Source organism: Nuphar pumila, chromosome 8, assembly GCF_984573655.1.
Source record: "Nuphar pumila chromosome 8, dmNupPumi1.hap1.1, whole genome shotgun sequence".
Classification (NCBI taxonomy): Eukaryota; Viridiplantae; Streptophyta; class Magnoliopsida; order Nymphaeales; family Nymphaeaceae; genus Nuphar; species Nuphar pumila.
The window spans coordinates 30,538,651-30,558,380 of record NC_143256.1 but is presented as its reverse complement, the minus strand read 5'-3'; the positions used below and the strand labels follow the sequence as shown (position 1 = coordinate 30,558,380).

At 39.3% G+C, this 19,730-nt stretch overlaps 1 protein-coding gene across 1 annotated transcript in view; it reads left to right on the top strand.

Moving 5' to 3' along the window:
• Positions 1-19,730, top strand: part of LOC149829870 (membrane-associated protein VIPP1, chloroplastic-like) — a 47,167-nt gene that overhangs the window by 8,615 nt on the left and 18,822 nt on the right. The window contains exons 2-5 of the mRNA XM_090016127.1: positions 9,257-9,381; positions 9,474-9,584; positions 9,785-9,849; positions 9,928-10,009. Coding sequence (XP_089872253.1) covers positions 9,257-9,381; positions 9,474-9,584; positions 9,785-9,849; positions 9,928-10,009 — 383 coding nt within the window. The remainder of the gene's footprint in view (positions 1-9,256; positions 9,382-9,473; positions 9,585-9,784; positions 9,850-9,927; positions 10,010-19,730) is intronic.

Sequence of the window (19,730 nt, the reverse complement as noted above, 5' to 3'; positions counted from 1 at the left end):
AGTTAGAACCCTATGCCATTTCAAAAATTCTAATTTTAAGATTACTTTTGAAAATCCTTTTGAAAACTCCTTCAATTTCAAGTTTTAAAATCGTTTTTTTGAAAAACTCAAGTAGGGCCCACTCGGGGTGGCGCCATATTCGAGTAAGTCAGGGCTAGACTAGGGTTAGTTGATGTCTTGGTTAGTGTTAGAGGTTTAGAAGAGTCAAAACCATTTTGAAAACTCATTTTGAAAATTAGTTTTTAAAACTAGTGTTTTAAATGTTTTTAAAGGTGTTTTAAAAACCCAAATGTGAAAGATGCCAAGTGGCATCACATTTGGGGGTTTTCTAGGTTTAGTTAGGGGCTAATTAGGGATTAATTAGAGTCCCACCTAGGTTAGAAAACCACAAAAAATCGTTGCCTTTAGTGGATTTATTAGAAAGAGTCCTAAAAAATGAAAAACCTCTTAATTAACCCTAATTAAGTGACTTTTTGAAAAACTATAAAAATGGACCTAAGGGGGGCCAAAAGGAGGGCTCTTTTCTCTCAAATTTTCGTGGTCTCTCTCTCCTCTCCAGCACCTCCACCTTCCTCCATTGCAGCTGCAAGCACCAAGGTAATATTTTTAATATTTTTTAGTTTTATTTAATACTTTTTCATGTTTTAAATCAATTTTAGCCATTGGTGTCATCCCCTTCATGGATTAAACCATGGATTCAACCTCAAGAACCATCAAGAATCAGCAAGAACACTCCAAGAAGGTGATCTAACCCTGTTTTGGATGATTTACAGAGATTTTAATCCATTAGAATTGATTTTAACATGATTCTTTGCATTATTAACCAATAAAATATATGATTTACCCTTTTTAATGGGTTAAATCTATGTTTTAAAGGTGATATCAAATTCCAGCCATTGATTCCCTGTTTTTAATTTATTTTCATGGTTTATTCATGTTTGTTTTACGTTCTATAGCATAAAAATAAGTTTTATTTATTGTTTTATGGTTTATTTTATTTATTTACATTAGTTAATGCATGGTTTTTCAAGTTTCTTAAATTTCTGTGTGTTATAGGTTTAGAACAGTAAAGATGATGTTATTTCGGATGGAAGCACTCATTGTTTATTTCTGATTTTTTTATATGTGGTGCATGCATGAGTTATTGAGTTACTGTAGAAAAATCAGAGGTTTTGGATCTCGGGAACCCTGTCAAAAAAATCAGACATCAAATCGGGTTTTTAAAGCTTTAAAATCGTGGTTAAAATCAAGAAGGTAACTTGCTGTTATGATATTTCTCTCATCTTATATCCGATTTTAGATCTGTAAAGTGATATGGATTCACATTGAGTAGATCTGTCTGCTGTGAAATTTTCAGATTTTTTGATCACTGTTTAGTATTTTTCCCTTTTTAGAGAATCTGTTTTTAATTTTAAAACTCGTTAGGGTTTTACCAAAACCCTAATCAGACTTGTGTTAGTCATAAATCCCAAACCACAGATCCGATTTTAGATCTGTAAAAAGTGAGTATTGTTATTTTTCTATCTACTGTTCACCATTAAAATTTCAGAGACTTTTGTTTAGAATTGCTATTTATGTCTGTATTTTCAATCTGGAATAGCTGTTTTAATCCCTGTTAAAAGTGATATATTTTAGCTCAGATTGCCGGAAGGGTTTCTCTCTAACCGGAGATGATTTTTACGATCTGTAAATTGGGAAATCTTTGTTTTTCTTTCTAGTTAGTCTCTGTAAAATTTCATAAATTTCCATGGAGATTTGACCCCTCGTTCAGGTCTTGGACTGAAATTGGTTGGTGAATTAGGTCAAAAATAGCATATTTTTAGGGTTTAATGCAATTTTCGGATTAATTTAATGTCAAAAAATTATTTTTATAATTACAATTCGACATTATGGTTATAACAAGTGCAGGTACCAATTTTTATGGATTTTGAAATCCATTTGATGGCTGAATTAAGCAAATTGCAAAACCGGGTTCCTGAAAGATCCAAAAACACTGCAAAAATCACAAAATTTGTGATGTTATTAGATTTTCGTGCATAAGCATATATTCTTAGGGTTTAATCATGTTCATAATCATATTAGGATGCTTTAGGTTTAATTTTGTGCTCATTTGATTTCATTTAGTGCATAAAACCTAAGTTTTGACCAAAATCCATTTCTAAAAACCCTGATTTCAAGGCCATAGTCTTGCTATCGGGGGCAATTTGGTCATTTGACCTAAATTTCGAAATCCCTAGCCCTAATTTCATATTTTTAATCATGTCATAGCATATTTGGTTTGAGTTTATTCCATTAAAATTTCAAAATTTGCATTTTATCAAAATATCTTTCTAAAAACCCTAACTTCAAGGCCATAGTCTTGTTATTAGGGGTATTTTGGTCATTTTTACCCTAATTTCGAAATTCCATATTTTCTCTTTCATATTTATTCCATTTTATTTCATACTTTATCATTTTTATTTAAGGGAATCAAGGAAGAGGCTTATATCTAGCAAAATCCAACAATTTCCTGATATTGTTGGATAAATCTAGAAAAGCCAACATATACTCATTAACCAAGTTTTCTAGTTTTGCAGGTACATTGAAGACTTTATTTTTCATATATTTAAATTTCAATAGTGATGTAATTTGTAATTAAACTTTGGAATAAGAATTTATATTTCCTGCTTAGCTTAGGTTGCATTGCATATAGTTTATTTTTATAATTTTAATGTGTGATGGATGATGATTCATGCATATTTTTACAAATTCACCATGGTCTACACGAATAGCACATGCACTAGCTTTTATGAAGTTTATAAACTTTGTGGAATTCATATTTATGGCCATAGTCAGAATATGAATGATACTTAGATTTATGATCTTCACATTAGCCACATTCAGCCTACACTCTTAGGCTAACTTCAAAATGCACTGCATTTCTCAAAAATATAAAAAGTATTTCTCAATTCCTCAAAATCATATTCATTCATTTCATGCATTTGCCAATTCCAATTCAAATTCTAAGTCAAAGGGAATTGAATTCCTCAAAATCTCCTAAGTCTTATAGCAAAAATCGATTTTCCTAAAAGCATTGAATTTCAAAGAATATTTCAAGTATTTCCTAAGTTCCAAATTCAAATTTTCTAAGTTAGAATTTCAATTTCAAAGTTTGAATTCAGAGAAACCAAGTATTTCAGAATTGATTTTCACCAAATGTCAAGGATTCCTCAAAATCGATTTTATTTCTCTCAGAAGTACATTTCAAATCCCAATTCACGATTTTCCAAGATTTACATTTTATATTTCAATCATTCAAAGCAAACATCATGTTTTCAAATGTGCATTTTTCTGAAAATTCATAGCACATGCATAATTCTTTGTGCATTTAGAAATTAGAATATGATTTAGACAAGTTGAATAGAGTAGAGCATAAGATTGATCCTTGGTTCAATTACCCCTGTTAAAGGTGGCAGGAACGGTTGAACCTCGTACCGACAGGCGAGTCCCATTCTACGGAATTTTCCCGCATTTTAAAACGGAGGCGAGTTATTTTCAAAAACTTTTTCAAAGGTCAGTTTGATTTGCAAAAGTAAAAATTTTGCGATGATAACACACACGCAACCCTAGAGGGGTTTTAAAGGCTTCAGCCGGGTTCGGATCTTGGGTCCTGTTCCCTGACCCGGAACTACTCCTAGGCGCTGCTCGATCGTGGATGTCCTGAACCTGCTTTGCATCATTCTCCTCTGGTTGAAAAAAAGTCGGCTCTGACGACTTGTTATCACCACGGTATGCATATAACTCTGACATATTGACGATAGGTAATATGTATCGATATTCCTGGACGATTCCAAATTAAAGCCTGTAGATTGGTTTTGAAATTGACCGTCTATACCAGAGTTACCAGTCGAAGAAGCGGGAGCGGAAAGCGATACGGGAAGCGTGAGCGGGAAGCGAGGCACTTTCAAAAATTTAGGAAGCGGGGAAGCGTGGGACCACTTAGAAGAAAATTCTGAACCGTCTCGGAAGCGACCTAGGAAGCGAACCGAAAGCGAGGGGGAAGCGAAAAAATGAAAAAAATGGGGAAGCAAGGGGGAAGCGTGAGGGAAACGTGGGGGAAGTGAGGGGGAAGCACGCTTCCCATAAATGGGAAGCACGCTTCCCAAAAAGGGGGATGCTTCCCCTCATGCTTCGAAAGCGCGACGTTTCGCGCTTCGGGGAAGCGCGACGTTTCGCGCTTCGGGGAAGCGCGCTTCCCCTTTTACCTAGGCGCTTCTGGTAACTCTGGTCTATACCATTTGTTATGGCACCCCACAGAAGCACAAGCTGAATTTTTGTCCCTCCAGCACGCGGTCTTTAGGGTTTTGCTAGAATCCCAACAATACAAGCATGCTTACCAAAAACCGGACCACCTTCTGAAAACTTCACTGTATCTGCCCCGAATGCATAGTGGCTCTGCTCACCGTCCATAGAGAAATCCCCGTTCAGGATCTTGTTCCCAAAAGCAAACCCAAACGACTTCAAAAGATCAATTATTGTTGGAGTGTTCAATGTTCCGTAAAGAAGCCCGTTATTCCCAATTGTCGAAACCATAATAATATTATTTGCAGTCAACTCCCAACCCGTTTCGACCAATGGAAGGTCTAAGTAATCAGGTCCACCAATATGCAAATTTAAGACGTCTATATTTGTTGAAATGACATAATTGAATGCATCAAGAAACCATGATGGATATGACACCACCTGCTGGATGGTCGCGCGACCGACATCCCTATGCAGGCCCGCCTCAATGTCATCTCGTTGCACGTCGGGACCCTGCAGGCCTGACCCACCTTGTGGCGTGAGCTCCCCAGCGCGAGGCCACGAGCCCAGGCCTGGGACAGGACCCAGCGTAACGCTGTGGTCCTGCAGCTCAGGCCCAGCCTGCGAAGCAGTCGCAAGGGCTCACTGCCATTGCTACCTGGACATGGGCGACCCAGGGTCGCTGCTGATTCGAGATGGAGGGAAGGTACCAGATGGGTAGAACTGTCGCAACCTGCATCCCTATGTAAGGTTTCCTCAACGCCTTCTCGTCGCACCGTGTGCTGGAGCGTCATAGAGGCCGGATCGACGACGGTAGTATCAACAGGGTTAACCGCGCATGCGCCTAATTGGTTCAATTGCACTGCGTGCGCATCCACCTTGGATTCAAGCACATCCATCCGTGCTTCGACCCCATCCATGCGCTTCGACAGACCGACTACCTCATTTTCTAGAGATAGCATATCTTCCTGCATCTTCGTCAACTTGTTGAGCATCCGCTTCATGATCTCCTCTCGTGCCTTTCCGCTCATAGGACCATTCTTCGCTTCTTGCGTCATGCCGTTGACGAAGGAGGGGCTGGGCTCTTATACCATTTTGATGCAGCGAGGAGTGTGATATTTTCATGATAACGGGTACCCACGCTGCTGCTCGTCGATCGACTGCCAAAACACCTTTGATGCAGTGGGAGGATCGGTTTACACGCCTCTGGTGATGGCTGACGAGACACGACTCTGTCTGGGCTTTGATGCTGTCAGGAAACCGTGGCGTTGTGTTTTCGATGAGCACCGCTTGTAGTCGCCGGGTCGGTAAAGAAATATTTGACGTCCTGTTAAGGGCTTGCCTTTGGCAGCACTCTGATGCAGTGGACAGGAATTGGCAGTACAACACTCGAGTGAGGGATGGAGAGTCTATCTTCACGTCGTGCCACACACAACAACGACCAATTGAATACCACCGACCCAACAGTGTAAACTTTATTTCAATGTAAGTTTGATTGAACAAATGGCTGAATTGAAATGATGATTAAACAAACTAACGACGATGCAAAGAATCTAATAAAATTAAACTATGACAGGAAGAATACAAAGAGGAAAAGCAAAAGACTGAAGGGGAAAACAACTATTAACTAACAGAAAATAAAGAATGACAGTGCGTTGGGAAGGAGGAAGAATAAAATAAAACTGACAGCAATAGGCGTCAGACTGTAAAGGAGAACAATAAAAAAAGGAAAAGAAAATTGTTGAAGAAATGAAGAAAGGAAAACTGTGGCTGTGCTTTTTTGAAAAATTTCCTCCCCTGCGCACGCAACCCTAGAGGGGTTTTAAAGGCTTCGGCCAGGTTCGGGTCTTGGGTCCGGTTCTCAGACCCGGAACTACTCCTAGGCGCTGCATCACTTAGTCTTCCCTCTTCCATAGTTAACTCCGTAAGAGTCTCATGAAGATAATGGATATTGGATTTGTGGAGCAACATCATCCTTACCCCCTTCGAATTTGGGTCTTAGACCATTGAGAAACATAAAAAATTGTTCTCTTTTTAATTGTTCTTGTCTAAGGCATAAATCTCAGGTGGTTTTCCACTTAGGCTCTAAGACGACAAGTTCCCTCCATAATAGCGCCATCTCGTTGTAGTAATCATAGATGATCTTGTCACCTTGTTTTAATGACATCTTTTTGTGAAGATTCCACCAATGAGACATGTCTTTTATAGTATACATGTCTCTTCGGAATTCCCATGCTTCCTTGGCCACTTTAAATTGGGCCACACTATCGAGAATAGAGGGGTCAACACTACTTAAAATCCATGCTAGAATCTTTGCATTGCCCATACACCACTCCATATGTCTCTCTTTCAAACTCAAAACTAGCAATGATCTTTTCGTCTTCGTTGAGGAACTTCACATTCCCATCCACAATCTTTGTGAATGAGAGTTGAGGCTTCGGACAATCTCCCTCGATGTACTTGATGAGGCCTTTGGATAGGATGTGATTTTTTATGGAGGCCCAAGTTCGATAATTGGAGCCATTCAACTTGATAGGCATAACGGACAAAGATTGCTTCTCCATAATGAGCAAGTAGATGAAAAAAGAGAGAGAGAGAGAGTTGATGAAGGTTGGAAGCTTTGGCATGTTTCCCAAGACGAAGCTTGATCATCGCATAGATCTCCAATAGAATCCAGAGCCTATTGGCTCTGATACCATTTTATTAAATAGGTAATGGATGTGCACACATACACAAGTCCACTACTCAAGAGCACACACAAGCCACTAAAGGGCTACACGCACAAAGTATAAGCATACAATTTTATTAGATGCCAAAATGCTCAATAAAGGCATAATAATAAAGGGGACTAGAAGTCCTTTAAATAGACAAGAGGGAGAGGGCAAATGAGAGCCCATATTAGCTGTTGGGGAGCTCCCAACTGCTAGAAATATAGCTGTTGGGAGGCCCCAACAGCTATATGGGCTAATGACATAAATGCCCTTATGAAAAGGGTAAAGGACAAGAAAGAGAAAAGTAAAAGCAAATGAAAATAACCAATCTGTTCCTAATGGGCAAGGCCTATTACACATGTAAAATGACAAATATGCCCCCTAGAAGGCATTACTTATTACAAAAGAATACACACACACACACATATATATGTATGTATGTATAAAATATGTAACCATGCACATATATATTTAACAATTCACATGGTAGTTCTCATATTCTAGTGACTATATATATAAAGGTTTATATTTAATATAGTTGATTGTAGGTACAATCTAGTTGGAATCTCACAATGCAAGTTGTTTTGACTCAATCTAACCTTGTAGATGTGTTCAACATGCTTGATTTAGTGGGAAACGATCCTTGGATCATGTTTTTTCAATGAAAAAACATGTTTTTTTAGTAAAAAAAATCAATGCATTTATAACCGTTGATTTTTGCATCGCCAGAAAAACCTGTACACAGGTCAAATTCTGGTGATTCAAGAACCGGTTTCCACTAAAAACAACATGTGGGTCACATCCATGGGGTCACTTGGATCAGAGATACAAAGTATAAAAAAAATGGAAGTTGCTAAGTCATTTGTACCTACAAACGATTGTTAATATATATATAGGATAAGTCTTTGGTACACATGTCCGTACTGTTACAATGAGTTGAAACTCATAGGCACTGAGTTGTTTCGACTCAATCTGACCTGTAGATGTGATCTACATATTTTATTTATTGGGGATTGGTACTTGGATCATGGTTTATCGACAAAAAATATATATTTTGAGCCCAAAAAATTACTGCTGTTGAATTTTTTATTTGCCAGAAAAAACTGCCCATACATCATAATCCCTTGATCCAAGGGTTGATCCTCACTAAATAAAACACTTAGATCACATCTACAGTGCCAGATTGAGTTGAAAGTTGAGTTTTGACTCATTGATACCGTATGGATGTGCGTACCAAAGACATCCATATATATATAATTTCTGTTTTTAGCAGTTTTTGTAGGTTTAGCCTTGTTTATCATTTAGCTCAGTCTTACTGTTTACGCTATTTTGTGAATAGGAAGTTCTTATGTCTTGCTACCAATGGCCTCGGAGGGGGAAAAAGAAAAGGAAAAAACTGAGGACTTTGCTGGGACTACTATAAAATCTAGATTTGCAAGTGATGTTAGAAATCAATCTCCCTTTGGAAAAATATCTCAATATCATACTTGTTTAGAAGAAAAACAGACATTGCATTTTCATTATGGTCTGACAGAGACAACTGCTTGGTATGTCCATACTGATGGAAAAGCAAAGGGTTGAATGGGCAAGTTTGCCTGCAACTAATTAAGATGTTAGGTTAATGCTTTAGTTGCTGCTCAGAAAATCTAGATAGCACATGGATCCACTGTCTTCAACAGTTCACTATCATATTCTAGCTAGAATTGTCATTACTGCAAAATAAATCAAATGAGCTTCTACAAAAAGAATGATTCTTCGTACTTAACTTTAACACAGGGACATTTCTTCATTCGATATCTTTTCCGCGTTTTGCTATGACAAACTACTTTTTTTCTAAGTCATTTGTGGAGTATATTTTGTGTTTGAATGCCGGTTCTTTTGGCAAATACCAAGTGGTTTATGTAGTGGAGCCATTTCTGTAATATCTCTTTGCAAATAAGCTATTTATATTTTTAGTTGAGTGCTGCCATTAACTTTTTCACAATGCGCAGGTTTTTTCTTTGAGTGTCATTTCAGTATAAAACTCAAAATTTACTGCTCACTCTCGTGATGTTGGTTAATGATAAACTTAAGACAGCTTTATTTGTGGCTGAAAGCAGGCATGAATCATCTGTGTGGTTCATTTCTGTGAGATTTTGTTATGTTTAAAATCATTGAAGTTGTGATAGTTGATAAGATGCATGAACACCACGTCTTGAGTATTTACATGGTAATCTGACTCCTTGGCTTTCTAAAACAAAGTCTGATTTGTGTACTCTTTGTAGTTGAAGCTCTGCAAGTATCAGGCATATGCACAGGTTATTCTAATAGATCCAGGGCTGTTGGACATGGTAGAGGTGCCCTTGGTGCCAGGATGAACTTATTTGACCGGCTTGCAAGGGTGATTAGGGTGAGTCCAAGGATAGGAAATCATATTTGTTCAAAGTTGATTTTTTATCATTTTGTGCTAGAAATGCACTTTAATCTCTCTTCTAATTGCAGTCATATGCAAATGCACTCTTAAGCTCTTTTGAAGACCCAGAGAAGATACTGGACCAAGCAGTGCTTGAAATGAATGATGATTTGACAAAGATGCGCCAAGCTACCGCACAGGTTCTTACTGTTTTCTTCATGAGTGCCAATTTATGTGATAGGAACAAATAGTTTTGGTCTATCCAATAATAGAAAAGTAAATTATTTCCTTGACAAGAATAGTTGTTTTCTTGTGAAAATTTTATACTGATGTTCCGCTTATTGCATATGGTGGTTTTCTTATCACAATCGTGTTTATGTTTGCTTTACCTTTTTGGAAGGTTTTAGCATCTCAGAAGAGGTTGGAAAATAAATATAAAGCCGCAGAACAGGCTTCGGATGATTGGTGGGTATTTCTCGTCGGTCATTGTTTCTTATATTTGTTTACTTGTTTCTTATCCATTTTGATTTTTATTATTCATAGGTATCGAAGGGCTCAACTTGCTCTTTCAAAAGGTGATGAAGATCTGGCTCGAGAAGCTCTTAAGAGGCGCAAATCGTATGCGGTAATGAAGTCCTTTTCATATTATATCAAATTATTGAATCCATTGGAATATGCAATGCAATAGTTGCATTTTTTCTTTTAGCTTATGATATTTTATGTCCTTGTGTTGAGGCATGGTGAATGTGATGCAGAGATGTAAATGTTTTCTGAGGAATATTATGAAGCACTGATCTTCTCATGATAAATAGTTTGTTGCATATGCAATTATTTTGGAGAAATATTGTATGGCATGTGTTAGAAATGCAGCATCAGTTATGTCTGAGGATATGTTATGTATGAAGGTGTTTCAAATGGGAAACTATTTGGTACCCGATAAGAAACCCCCTAGTTGGAACTCATAGCGGGAGGTTTTTTAACCAAATATAACCCTACGGATGTGTTCAAGATGGTCAAAACAGTAGGAATTGACTCTTGGGTTGTATTTTTTCAACATAAAAATATGATTTTATAAGCGTTGAAAATTTGGTAAAAAATGTTGGCTGTTGTTTTTTCAACCCCTGCAAAATCTTACATGAACATTGGAATAAAATGATGCAAACACTGATTTCTACTAACCTAAACATGTAGATGATCATGAGTGTAGAAAACATAAAAAAGTTAAAATATTACAGTTTTTTTACTAGGGGTTCTGTTGTCATGCAAAATTTTACTTTTGCTTTCAAATTGACCTTTTGAAAAGATTTAAGAAAAACTCGCCTCCGTTTTGAAAATATGGGAAAATTAAGAGAGAATGGGACTTGCCTGTTGATACGAGGTTCAACCGTTCCTTGCGTCATAACCAGGGTTAATCGAACCAAGGATCGAATACTGTGCCTTCCTTACTTAATTGTCTGAAAATTATTCTAAGTCCTAGAATGCACAAAGAATCTGATTTTTGGAAAGTATTGATTAAAAACATGATGCATGCTTAGAATTGTTGGAAAATACTTTTGAAAAGGATATATTTTGAGAAAATCGATTTTTCTGAAGAAGGACTGGGCGTGTGTGGCCTTAGTCTAAATGATGCAACCTTATTCTAAGTGGTGCATGAATGCTATTTTATCAAAACTCTTTTTGAAAAAAGATTTGAGAAAAATCATTGAGAAATCCCCCTTTGTTTCAGAAATTTATTTTGCATAAAAGGGTTTTTTTGTGCCTTATAGAATTTGAACGAAATAAATTCGCTACATATCCATGACTATGACCACGAATATGCTTTGAATATATCCCATTAAATCCTAAAAGGAGGGTTTTGAAATAAAAATGTTGAAAATATACAATGATTTTCTAAGATAGCCTAAGAGTGTAGGATGTTTGTATCTTAAAACAAGATGATAAATATGAGTTTTGTTCGTATTCTGATTATGGCCACAAATACGAACTCCACTAAGTTTATTAACTTCTTAAAATAAGGTGCACGTGCCATTCGTGTTGACCATTGTAGAATTGAAAAATGCATATGAATCATCAACCATAGCAATTAATATTAAGAAAATAAACTATATGCAAATGCAACCCTAATCTATGCAGAAAAGTAAATTTTCACTATTTTTGGCTTTTGATTACAAGTTACATTAAATAATTGAATAATAAGATAAAGAAAGAAAATAACTTCTTGGACTTTCCTATAAAATTAACAAACGTGTTAGTAGAAAAATGTAGGCTTTTCTGGATTTATCCAACAATATCTAGAAATTGAGGGATATTTGTCCGTAATAAGCCTTTTTCCCATGCATTCATAAAATAAAAATTCTAAATAAACTAAAATATGGATGCATGATTTAATAGAATATGAAACTAAACTAACTATAAAGTTAGAAATTCGGAATTGAGGGCAAAATGACCAAAATACCTTTGAAAATTGATATTAATTGCAAAACATGGTTAAAAATAAGAATTTTCAGAAAAGATCTTTGAAACACGCTTAATCCAGGGATCAAACAGATTCAAAACGATGCCAAATCGGGTGGAGAGTGTTAAAAGTTGTAATCTCATATGTAAATACCCCATCATATGTAATCTTTTATTTGTTTTCTAGTTTAGTTACATTAGGACAACTAGTTAGTTTTATTTTTTTGGTTTTTGGACTAGCGTAAGCTTATGCTTTTTGACCAAGTCAAAAAGCAAAAAGCAAAAAGCAAATAACTTTGGACATCCTTTAGACTTTTGCTTTTTGACCAAGTCAAAAAGCAAAACATGAACATGTGAAAACTCACTGTACAAAATTAAAGAGGCCCTATAAGAAGAAAGCAACATATGTCGGATCACCACAAGAATCAAGTGAAACTTCCATTGAAAGTATGTCTCTCGCTCAATTGGTGGAAGCACTTGGACCTCTACTCAAAGGAGCATCTTCATCTACGGGAGCTGCAACCTCCTCCGTGAGTACCTTCGATTCAGGTAAAACTCTATGGCTTCTTGATTCAGGTGCTTCTTTCCACATGACTCCAAATATTGATATATTATCTGAATGTCATAACTCAAAATGATCAAATGTTTTTACTGCTGATGGAACATCACTAGAAATTGAAGTAATAGAGAATTTTGAAAAGGTTTCTCAAAATTCAAAAGGATTTCATGTTCCACAAATTAGATATATCCCCAAATTAAATCTCAATTTCTTGTCTGTTTCTCAACTATGTGACCATGGATATAACGTTTCTTTCTCTTCTCGTGATTGTCGAGTGCATGATCGTCAGTCAGAGAAGCGGATTGGGGAAGGCCATAGAGAAGGAGGCCTATACTACATGGATTTTTTAAAAATTCCCAAAAATACTTTTTGTTTTTGTGGAGAAATCCAATACTGCACAGGAACAGAGCGAGAGCGAGAGAGAGAGAGAGAAAATCGTGAACCTTTAGGGCTAAACACCTCTTGTTTAAATAGAGGTTAGCCTAAAAGACAAATTACAAGTAGGTCCCTCATTATATGAAAAATTATAAAGAACCACCTTTTAAGAGTAAATAAATAACTTTAAGGATAAAACACTTGAAAATAACTAATGGTCGACTAGTCTTAACACTCCCCCTCAAGTTGGAGCATAGATATCAATCATGCTTAGCTTGCTGCAACATTTTGAGAAACTGGGCCTAGCAAGAGGCTTTGTAAATATATCTGCAACTTGATCCTCCGAGTTTAGATGCTTGGTAGAGATATGACCAGCTAACCATATCTCTTACATAGTGGCAGTCAACTTCAATATGTTTTGTCCTCTCATGAAACACAGGATTATTTGCTATATACGTAGCTGCCTTGTTATCACACATCATCACCATAGGAGATGAAACCTTCACTTGAAGATCATTTAGTACATTTCGAACCCACATCAATTCAGTTGTTGTTTGGGCCATAGCCCTATATTCTGATTCGGCACTCGACCTAGCAACCACGGTTTGTTTCTTACTTCTCCATGAAATTAAGTTACCTCCCATAAACACATAGAATCTAGTGGTAGATTTCCTATCCTCAACAGATCCAGCATAATCAGCATTAGAGTAAGCAACTATCTCCAGGGTTCCCCCTTTCTTGAGTAATAACCCTTTTCCAGGGGAAGATTTTAAGTACCTGAGAATCATCATTGCATCATTCCAGTGTACTTCATTCGGTTTTTCCATAAATTGGCTAACCTTGCTTATTGCTAAAACAATATCAGGTCTAGTCACTGTCACATATAGTAGCTTCCCTACTAGAGAGCGATAATTTTTGCTATCCACAGGTTTTGACCCTTCTTCCAACAACTAAACTTTGTGATCCATGAGAATATTTGCTGGTTTGGCTCCCAACATTCCTGTCTCTTTTAATAAATCAAGAACATACTTACGTTGAGACAGAACCAAGCCTTCATTGCTTCTGGCAACTTCTATACCCAGAAAATATCTAAGAGGACCAAGGTCTTTTGTAACAAAATGTTTTTGAAGATGAGCCTTTGTAGCTGCAATATCGTTCATATCATCTCCTGTAAAGATGATGTCATCCACATATACCACCATAACAACTAGACCTGAGTTAGTTTTCTTAATAAATAATGTGTGGTCTGACGCTGACCGCTTAAAGCCAAACTTTGACATCACATCAAACAACTTTTGAAACCATGCACGAGGACTTTGTTCCAGACCATATATCGCCTTTTTTAACCTGCACACCTTCTGACACTCCCCCTCAACCTCGAACCCAGGAGGTTGCTGCATATATACTATTTCTGACAAATCCCCATATAGAAATGCATTTTTCACATCTAGTTGACACAGACGCCATCCATGGTGAACAACTACATAGAGAACTAGACGGATGATACCCATCCGTGCGACAGGAGAGAAAGTTTCAAAGAAATCAACACCATATGTCTGAGTATAACCTTTTGCTACTAATCTGGCCTTGTATCTTTCAATAGAACCATCTGAGTTGTACTTAATGATATATATCTATTTACATCTAACAATGTTTGCATCCAATGGGGGATTAACTAGGTCCAACGTCTGTTGAGACAATAAGGCATCCATTTCCTCTTGCATTGCCTGCTTTCATCTACTATCTAGCTCTGCCTGATGATAGTTCAAAGGAATAGTTTCAGCAGATAAGGCGAAAATAAAGGCTTTCATCTGACTTCCAATTCTGGCATCAGACACAAAATCAGATATAGGATATAAGGTACATTGTCGCGTCCCCTTACGTAGAGCTATTGGCTTGTTATCATCAACATTAAGATCACTGTGATCAGGAACGCTTACCTCAGGAGAAGTAGAAGGAGAAGGCTCCGGAGGAGGTGGAGCTCTACACACATATACCAATGGGGGATTATGAAACCGTGAGGATGGTAGGGTGGGGTGGGACCCGGTAATGGAGGTACAAATTCCAAAGGGAAAGGAGGAACAGGAAGGGGAAAGGAGTCCTTTAGGTCAACTTGCATATGAGATCCGGTATGAAAATAATATGGAACGGACTCCAGGAAAGATACATCCGCACTGACATACTCCCGATGAGAAATCGGGTCATAACATCGATACCCCTTTTGGTTTTTTGGATAACCTATAAAAATACATTTAGTTGCTTGAGCAACTAATTTATCATGGTCAGGTCCAAGTCTGTGCACAAAGCAAATACACCCAAATACTTTGGGCGAGAAAGAGAAAAGAGGAGCTTTGGGATTCAGGATGTGCAAAGGAATTTTATCTTCCACGGATGATGAAGGCATACTGTAACGCCCCAAAATCGTGGACTTGAAACCTTTATAAAAAAGGTTGAAAGCTTTGAAATCAATCATTTATCAGAGTTCGAAACTGGAGTTCAGCGGAAAATCATGTTTAAAATAGCAAGTCCCTAGACTTTGGGCGCATTACAACACAAATGCAATCTTCCCCTTATAAACCGATTTGCAACTCAAGTATATATTTTATTGCAATGAAAAGAAGAACGAAGTTTTGGTAACACACTTTTAGTAATCCAAAGTTTTAATAAAAAAAGATGCTTTCAAATAAACTTTATACCACATTTACCAAAAGTGTCCCCAGGAGCGCAACATCAGGAAAGGAGCCTTGCCTTGAACGCATCACGTCATCGTGCCATCGCAAACTGTCTCAAGCTGTTCACCATCTGCCCATGAAATGGGTCAGCCTCACAACAAACTAGTAGGGGTGCAAAAGACATGAAGGTACAAATGCTATAATAAGCAAGATAATCGCTAGATCAAGCAGAAAAAGCAAGACTAGCTGAACCAATCAAACGTACTGTGGAGTAAGCAAAACTCTAGTAAAACAAATAGCTAAATACAAGAGCAGTAAGGATCATAGTGCTAAACAAACAACTATAGCGATCTCACAGATTCTAAAAGTGAAGAGTAACTAACTCTATCCAACAGTCAAGCAAAACAATTGCATAAGACAAGCATTCATAACAACGCTCGTAATACATATACAAGTACCATTGGATGACTCAGTCCATCGACAAGTAGCTACATTAATCGTAAGGCACAAGCTATTGCATCACAAATAATTCATAAACTACACATGATAAGCAATCATACGGTAGCAGTTATAACACAATATGTAACAACTAGCATAATGCTAGTATTATAAGCAATTGACTAGTATGAGAAGCTAGTTATTACTTAGCAAAGAACTGCGTAATCAGTTTAACCAACTTAGAGGAACGCCTCGACAGACGTGCATAGCTCAACGAGTAGCATATGGTCAAGAGAATAATCAAGCAATCAAGTCACATCACAGCACACATATCTCATAATCGTGTGCATAAGTTATATCTTGTTCTCTTTAGAAACAGGCTGTTGTGGGTACGCACAAGGCAAAACGTAGAAACAATCGAGATCGATCCGGGGGTCCATTATGCTATGTATTTTATTATACCCCGAATGACTGACTGAGTCCGCTCCTAAGGGGACGGCTAGTGACCAAGAGAGTAAATCCCCAAAGGCAAACGAAGGCCCATGGATGCATCAAACTTCTGCAGAAGTGGCCTGAAGTATTTCCCCTAACCTCCGATGACTGGGGAAGTCAGATCTTTGCCCGTGATTGCCATTAATGACTGTCCATCAGAGTTTTGTACCATCCATCCTCTCTCTTGATGAACCGTCCCGAATGAGCACGACGGGGGGTTTCTTAACCGCCGTCCCATTCTACATGCTCTGGTCTTTCGACCCACTCGAGCATCTTGCCTGTGAAGGCGCATGATTATCATTTCTTTGAATTATACGCCCCATTGCGCGTTCGAGGCAACCACACACCTCTCATCCTACTCACCGCAGTATGCAACATACCTGTTTAAAAGTACAACCATGATGAGAGGGGTTAACTCATAGTGAGGCTAGAAACATCTCTTGTAATCTCAAACACGTGCCATTGCACGTTCGAGGTAGCCATAGACCTCTCATCCTACTCATCGTAGTACGCAGCGTACCTGTTCAAAAGTACAACCACGATGAGAGGGACAAGGATTCTCTTGCAGGAAATCTCCCAACATATCTGCTTTACAGAAGTCCACAGTGAACTCATTCAAGTTTCAACTTATCGTGCTCGGGTCCTTTCGACGATCGCAAGCATTTTGCCTATTAGGCGAATATTAACATAACAAGATTTAACTTAAAGTGTCAATACACGTTTAGATGTTACTATAGACCTCTCGTCTTGCTCTTCGTAGTCCAAACATACCGTACACGACTAAGGATACAACTACAAGAGGAGGTACATGGATTCCTCGTAAGAAATCCAATACCTTCACGAAGAAAGGAAGGCGCCAACTATCTGGGTTTGACCAAAAATCCTAGAGACTAGGTCTTGTATCAGAAGTGATGTAACGCCAATCTAGCGATGGCGCAAATACCTTAATAGGATTCTCGCCCTACTCGTGCACAGGCTCCTATACAGGGTTATCCGAGTTGTATCGGATAGGTGAACTGAGGTTGCAACACACTTCTCCCAAATACATCGATTTGGGAGATCCACCAGCTATTTCACAAGAGGCTTTCGAAATCTGCTTTACAAAGCTATACATCTTTGAAGATAGGTTTGCACCTAAGACTATCATTTTTAGAGAACCGAAGTGCATAAGTGTGTGTCGTGGCTTTTAAGGCAAGTGAGCCGGTATACACTATACACTCGAAACCAGGGTTACCGGAAGCGCCTAGCTAAAAGGGGAAGCGCGCTTCCCCGAAGCGCGCTTCGGAAGCGCGGAACGTCGCGCTTCCGAAGCGTGGGGGGAAGCGTCCCCCTTTTTTGGGAAGCGCGTTTCCCTTTAATGGGGGACGCGTTTCCCTTTAATGGGGGACGCGCTTCCCTTTAATGGGAAGCGCGCTTCCCATCACGCTTCCCCCACGCTTCCCCCTCGCTTCCCCCACGCTTCCCCCTCGCTTCCCCCTCGCTTCCCCTGTTTTTTTTTAAATTTTTTGTATTTTTTATTTTTATTTTTTTCGCTTCCCCCTCGCTTCCGAGACGCTTCCTAGGTCGCTTCCGAGACGCTTCCTAGGTCGCTTCCGAGACACTTCCCGAATCGCTCCTAAGTGGTCCCACGCTTCCCCGCTTCCTAAAATTTTGAAAGTGCCTCGCTTCCCGCTCCCGCTTCCCGTATCGCTTCCCGCTCCCGCTTCCTCAACTGGCAACCATGCTCGAAACTGCACTCAAGGAGTGCAAGCTGACAAGGGGAAAACACGTGCACAATATAGTGACGTGGCAAATCGAGGAGCAAGACTCGATGTGAAAAGCTGCACCTCAAGCGTAAAACGCACAAGCCACACCTGAGGTATGAAATCATACCTTGACCATCGAAAAACACAAGCAGAGAACTACGTAAGCAACTCACGAGGTATGAGATCCTATACTGACGAAGCAAGTGTAAAGGACGACTCACGAGGCATGGGGTTGTACCTCGATTAAACGATAAGCGTAAGCAAGTAAAGGAGCATACGACAGAGATAAGAATACATGCACAAAGTGCAGTAGCAAAGTAAGGACGAACAATACATACAAAAAGTAAGTGCAAAAGAAGTACGACAGTAACAGGAAAGGTACGAAGAGCAAAAGCTAGTAAGGCCATGACGTATAAAGCGCGGGGCAATAAAGGTAAATGTAGAAAGCAAAGTGCGAGAACGTAAAAGAGGACCAGGATTGCATCCTAGAGTAAAAAGACAGATGTATACAAGTAAATGCCATGGCGCATAAAGCGCGTGGCAACAGAAAAGACGAGACAGAAAGTAAATGCCAAGGCGCATAAAACGCGGGGCAGCAAGAAAGTAAAGTACAAAAGTAAAGAGGACAAGGATCACGAAACCGCGTCCTTGAATATAAAGACATGAATTAAAAGCCTAGGCGCATATAGCGCGACGACAACAAAAAAGGAAAGTGCAAGAAAAGTAAATAGGACAAGGATAGCGAAACCGCGTCCTTGAATGTAAAGACATACGTATATATATTATACGTATACATATATCATTCTCTTTTAGTTATCTTTCCTTATTTTAACATTTATCCGTTCATTGTCCTTTTACGCAACAATCTCCTACCCTAAGGGGTTGCGGGTCCTCGTACGCCAGCGGCGTAGGTAAGCACGAGCTCGAGCCACGAAGGCGAGCTAGATCCACCGTTCAACCTGCGATGCTTAGAACATTAGTATATGCCGTAATATAAACGAAAAGCGGGTCTGGTAAGGCCTGCAGTGGTACCGGACCCCAAACACGAGAGTAGGCAGGGAGCTCTGCTCCATGCAGGAGAGGGACAGAGGCAGCAAGGCCTCCTGCCTTCAGGAGGCAGAGGCAGAGGCAGGAACTCTGCATCCTGCAGACAAGGGTGGTGCCAGAGACAGGGGCCTCAGCCCTGCTTGGCAACAACTGCAGAGGCGGGGATCACGAGCTCCTTGTCTGCCAGAACAAAGAAAGGCAGGGGCGCTTTGCCCCTGCTGGCAAAACGCAGGAAGCAGGGGGCAGAACCCCCTGCCGAGAAGCAACAGGGGAGCGGGGGACTTCAGCCCCTGCTGAGGAAAAACAGAAGGCAGGGGGAGCTTCCCCCCTACCAGGAAACAACAAGGGAGCAGGCGGGCTCGCCCCCTGTCGGGAAACAAATAAAGGCAGGGGTGCGAAGCTCCCTGCCGAAGACAATCACAAAGGCAGCGGGACGGAGGCCCCTACCGACACAGCAAGAAGGGCAGGGGGAAGCGAAACCCCCTGCCGACAAAGCTAATGGTAGGGGGACGGAGCCCCCTGCCAGCACAACAAGAACGACAGGGGGAAGCGGAGCCCCCTGCG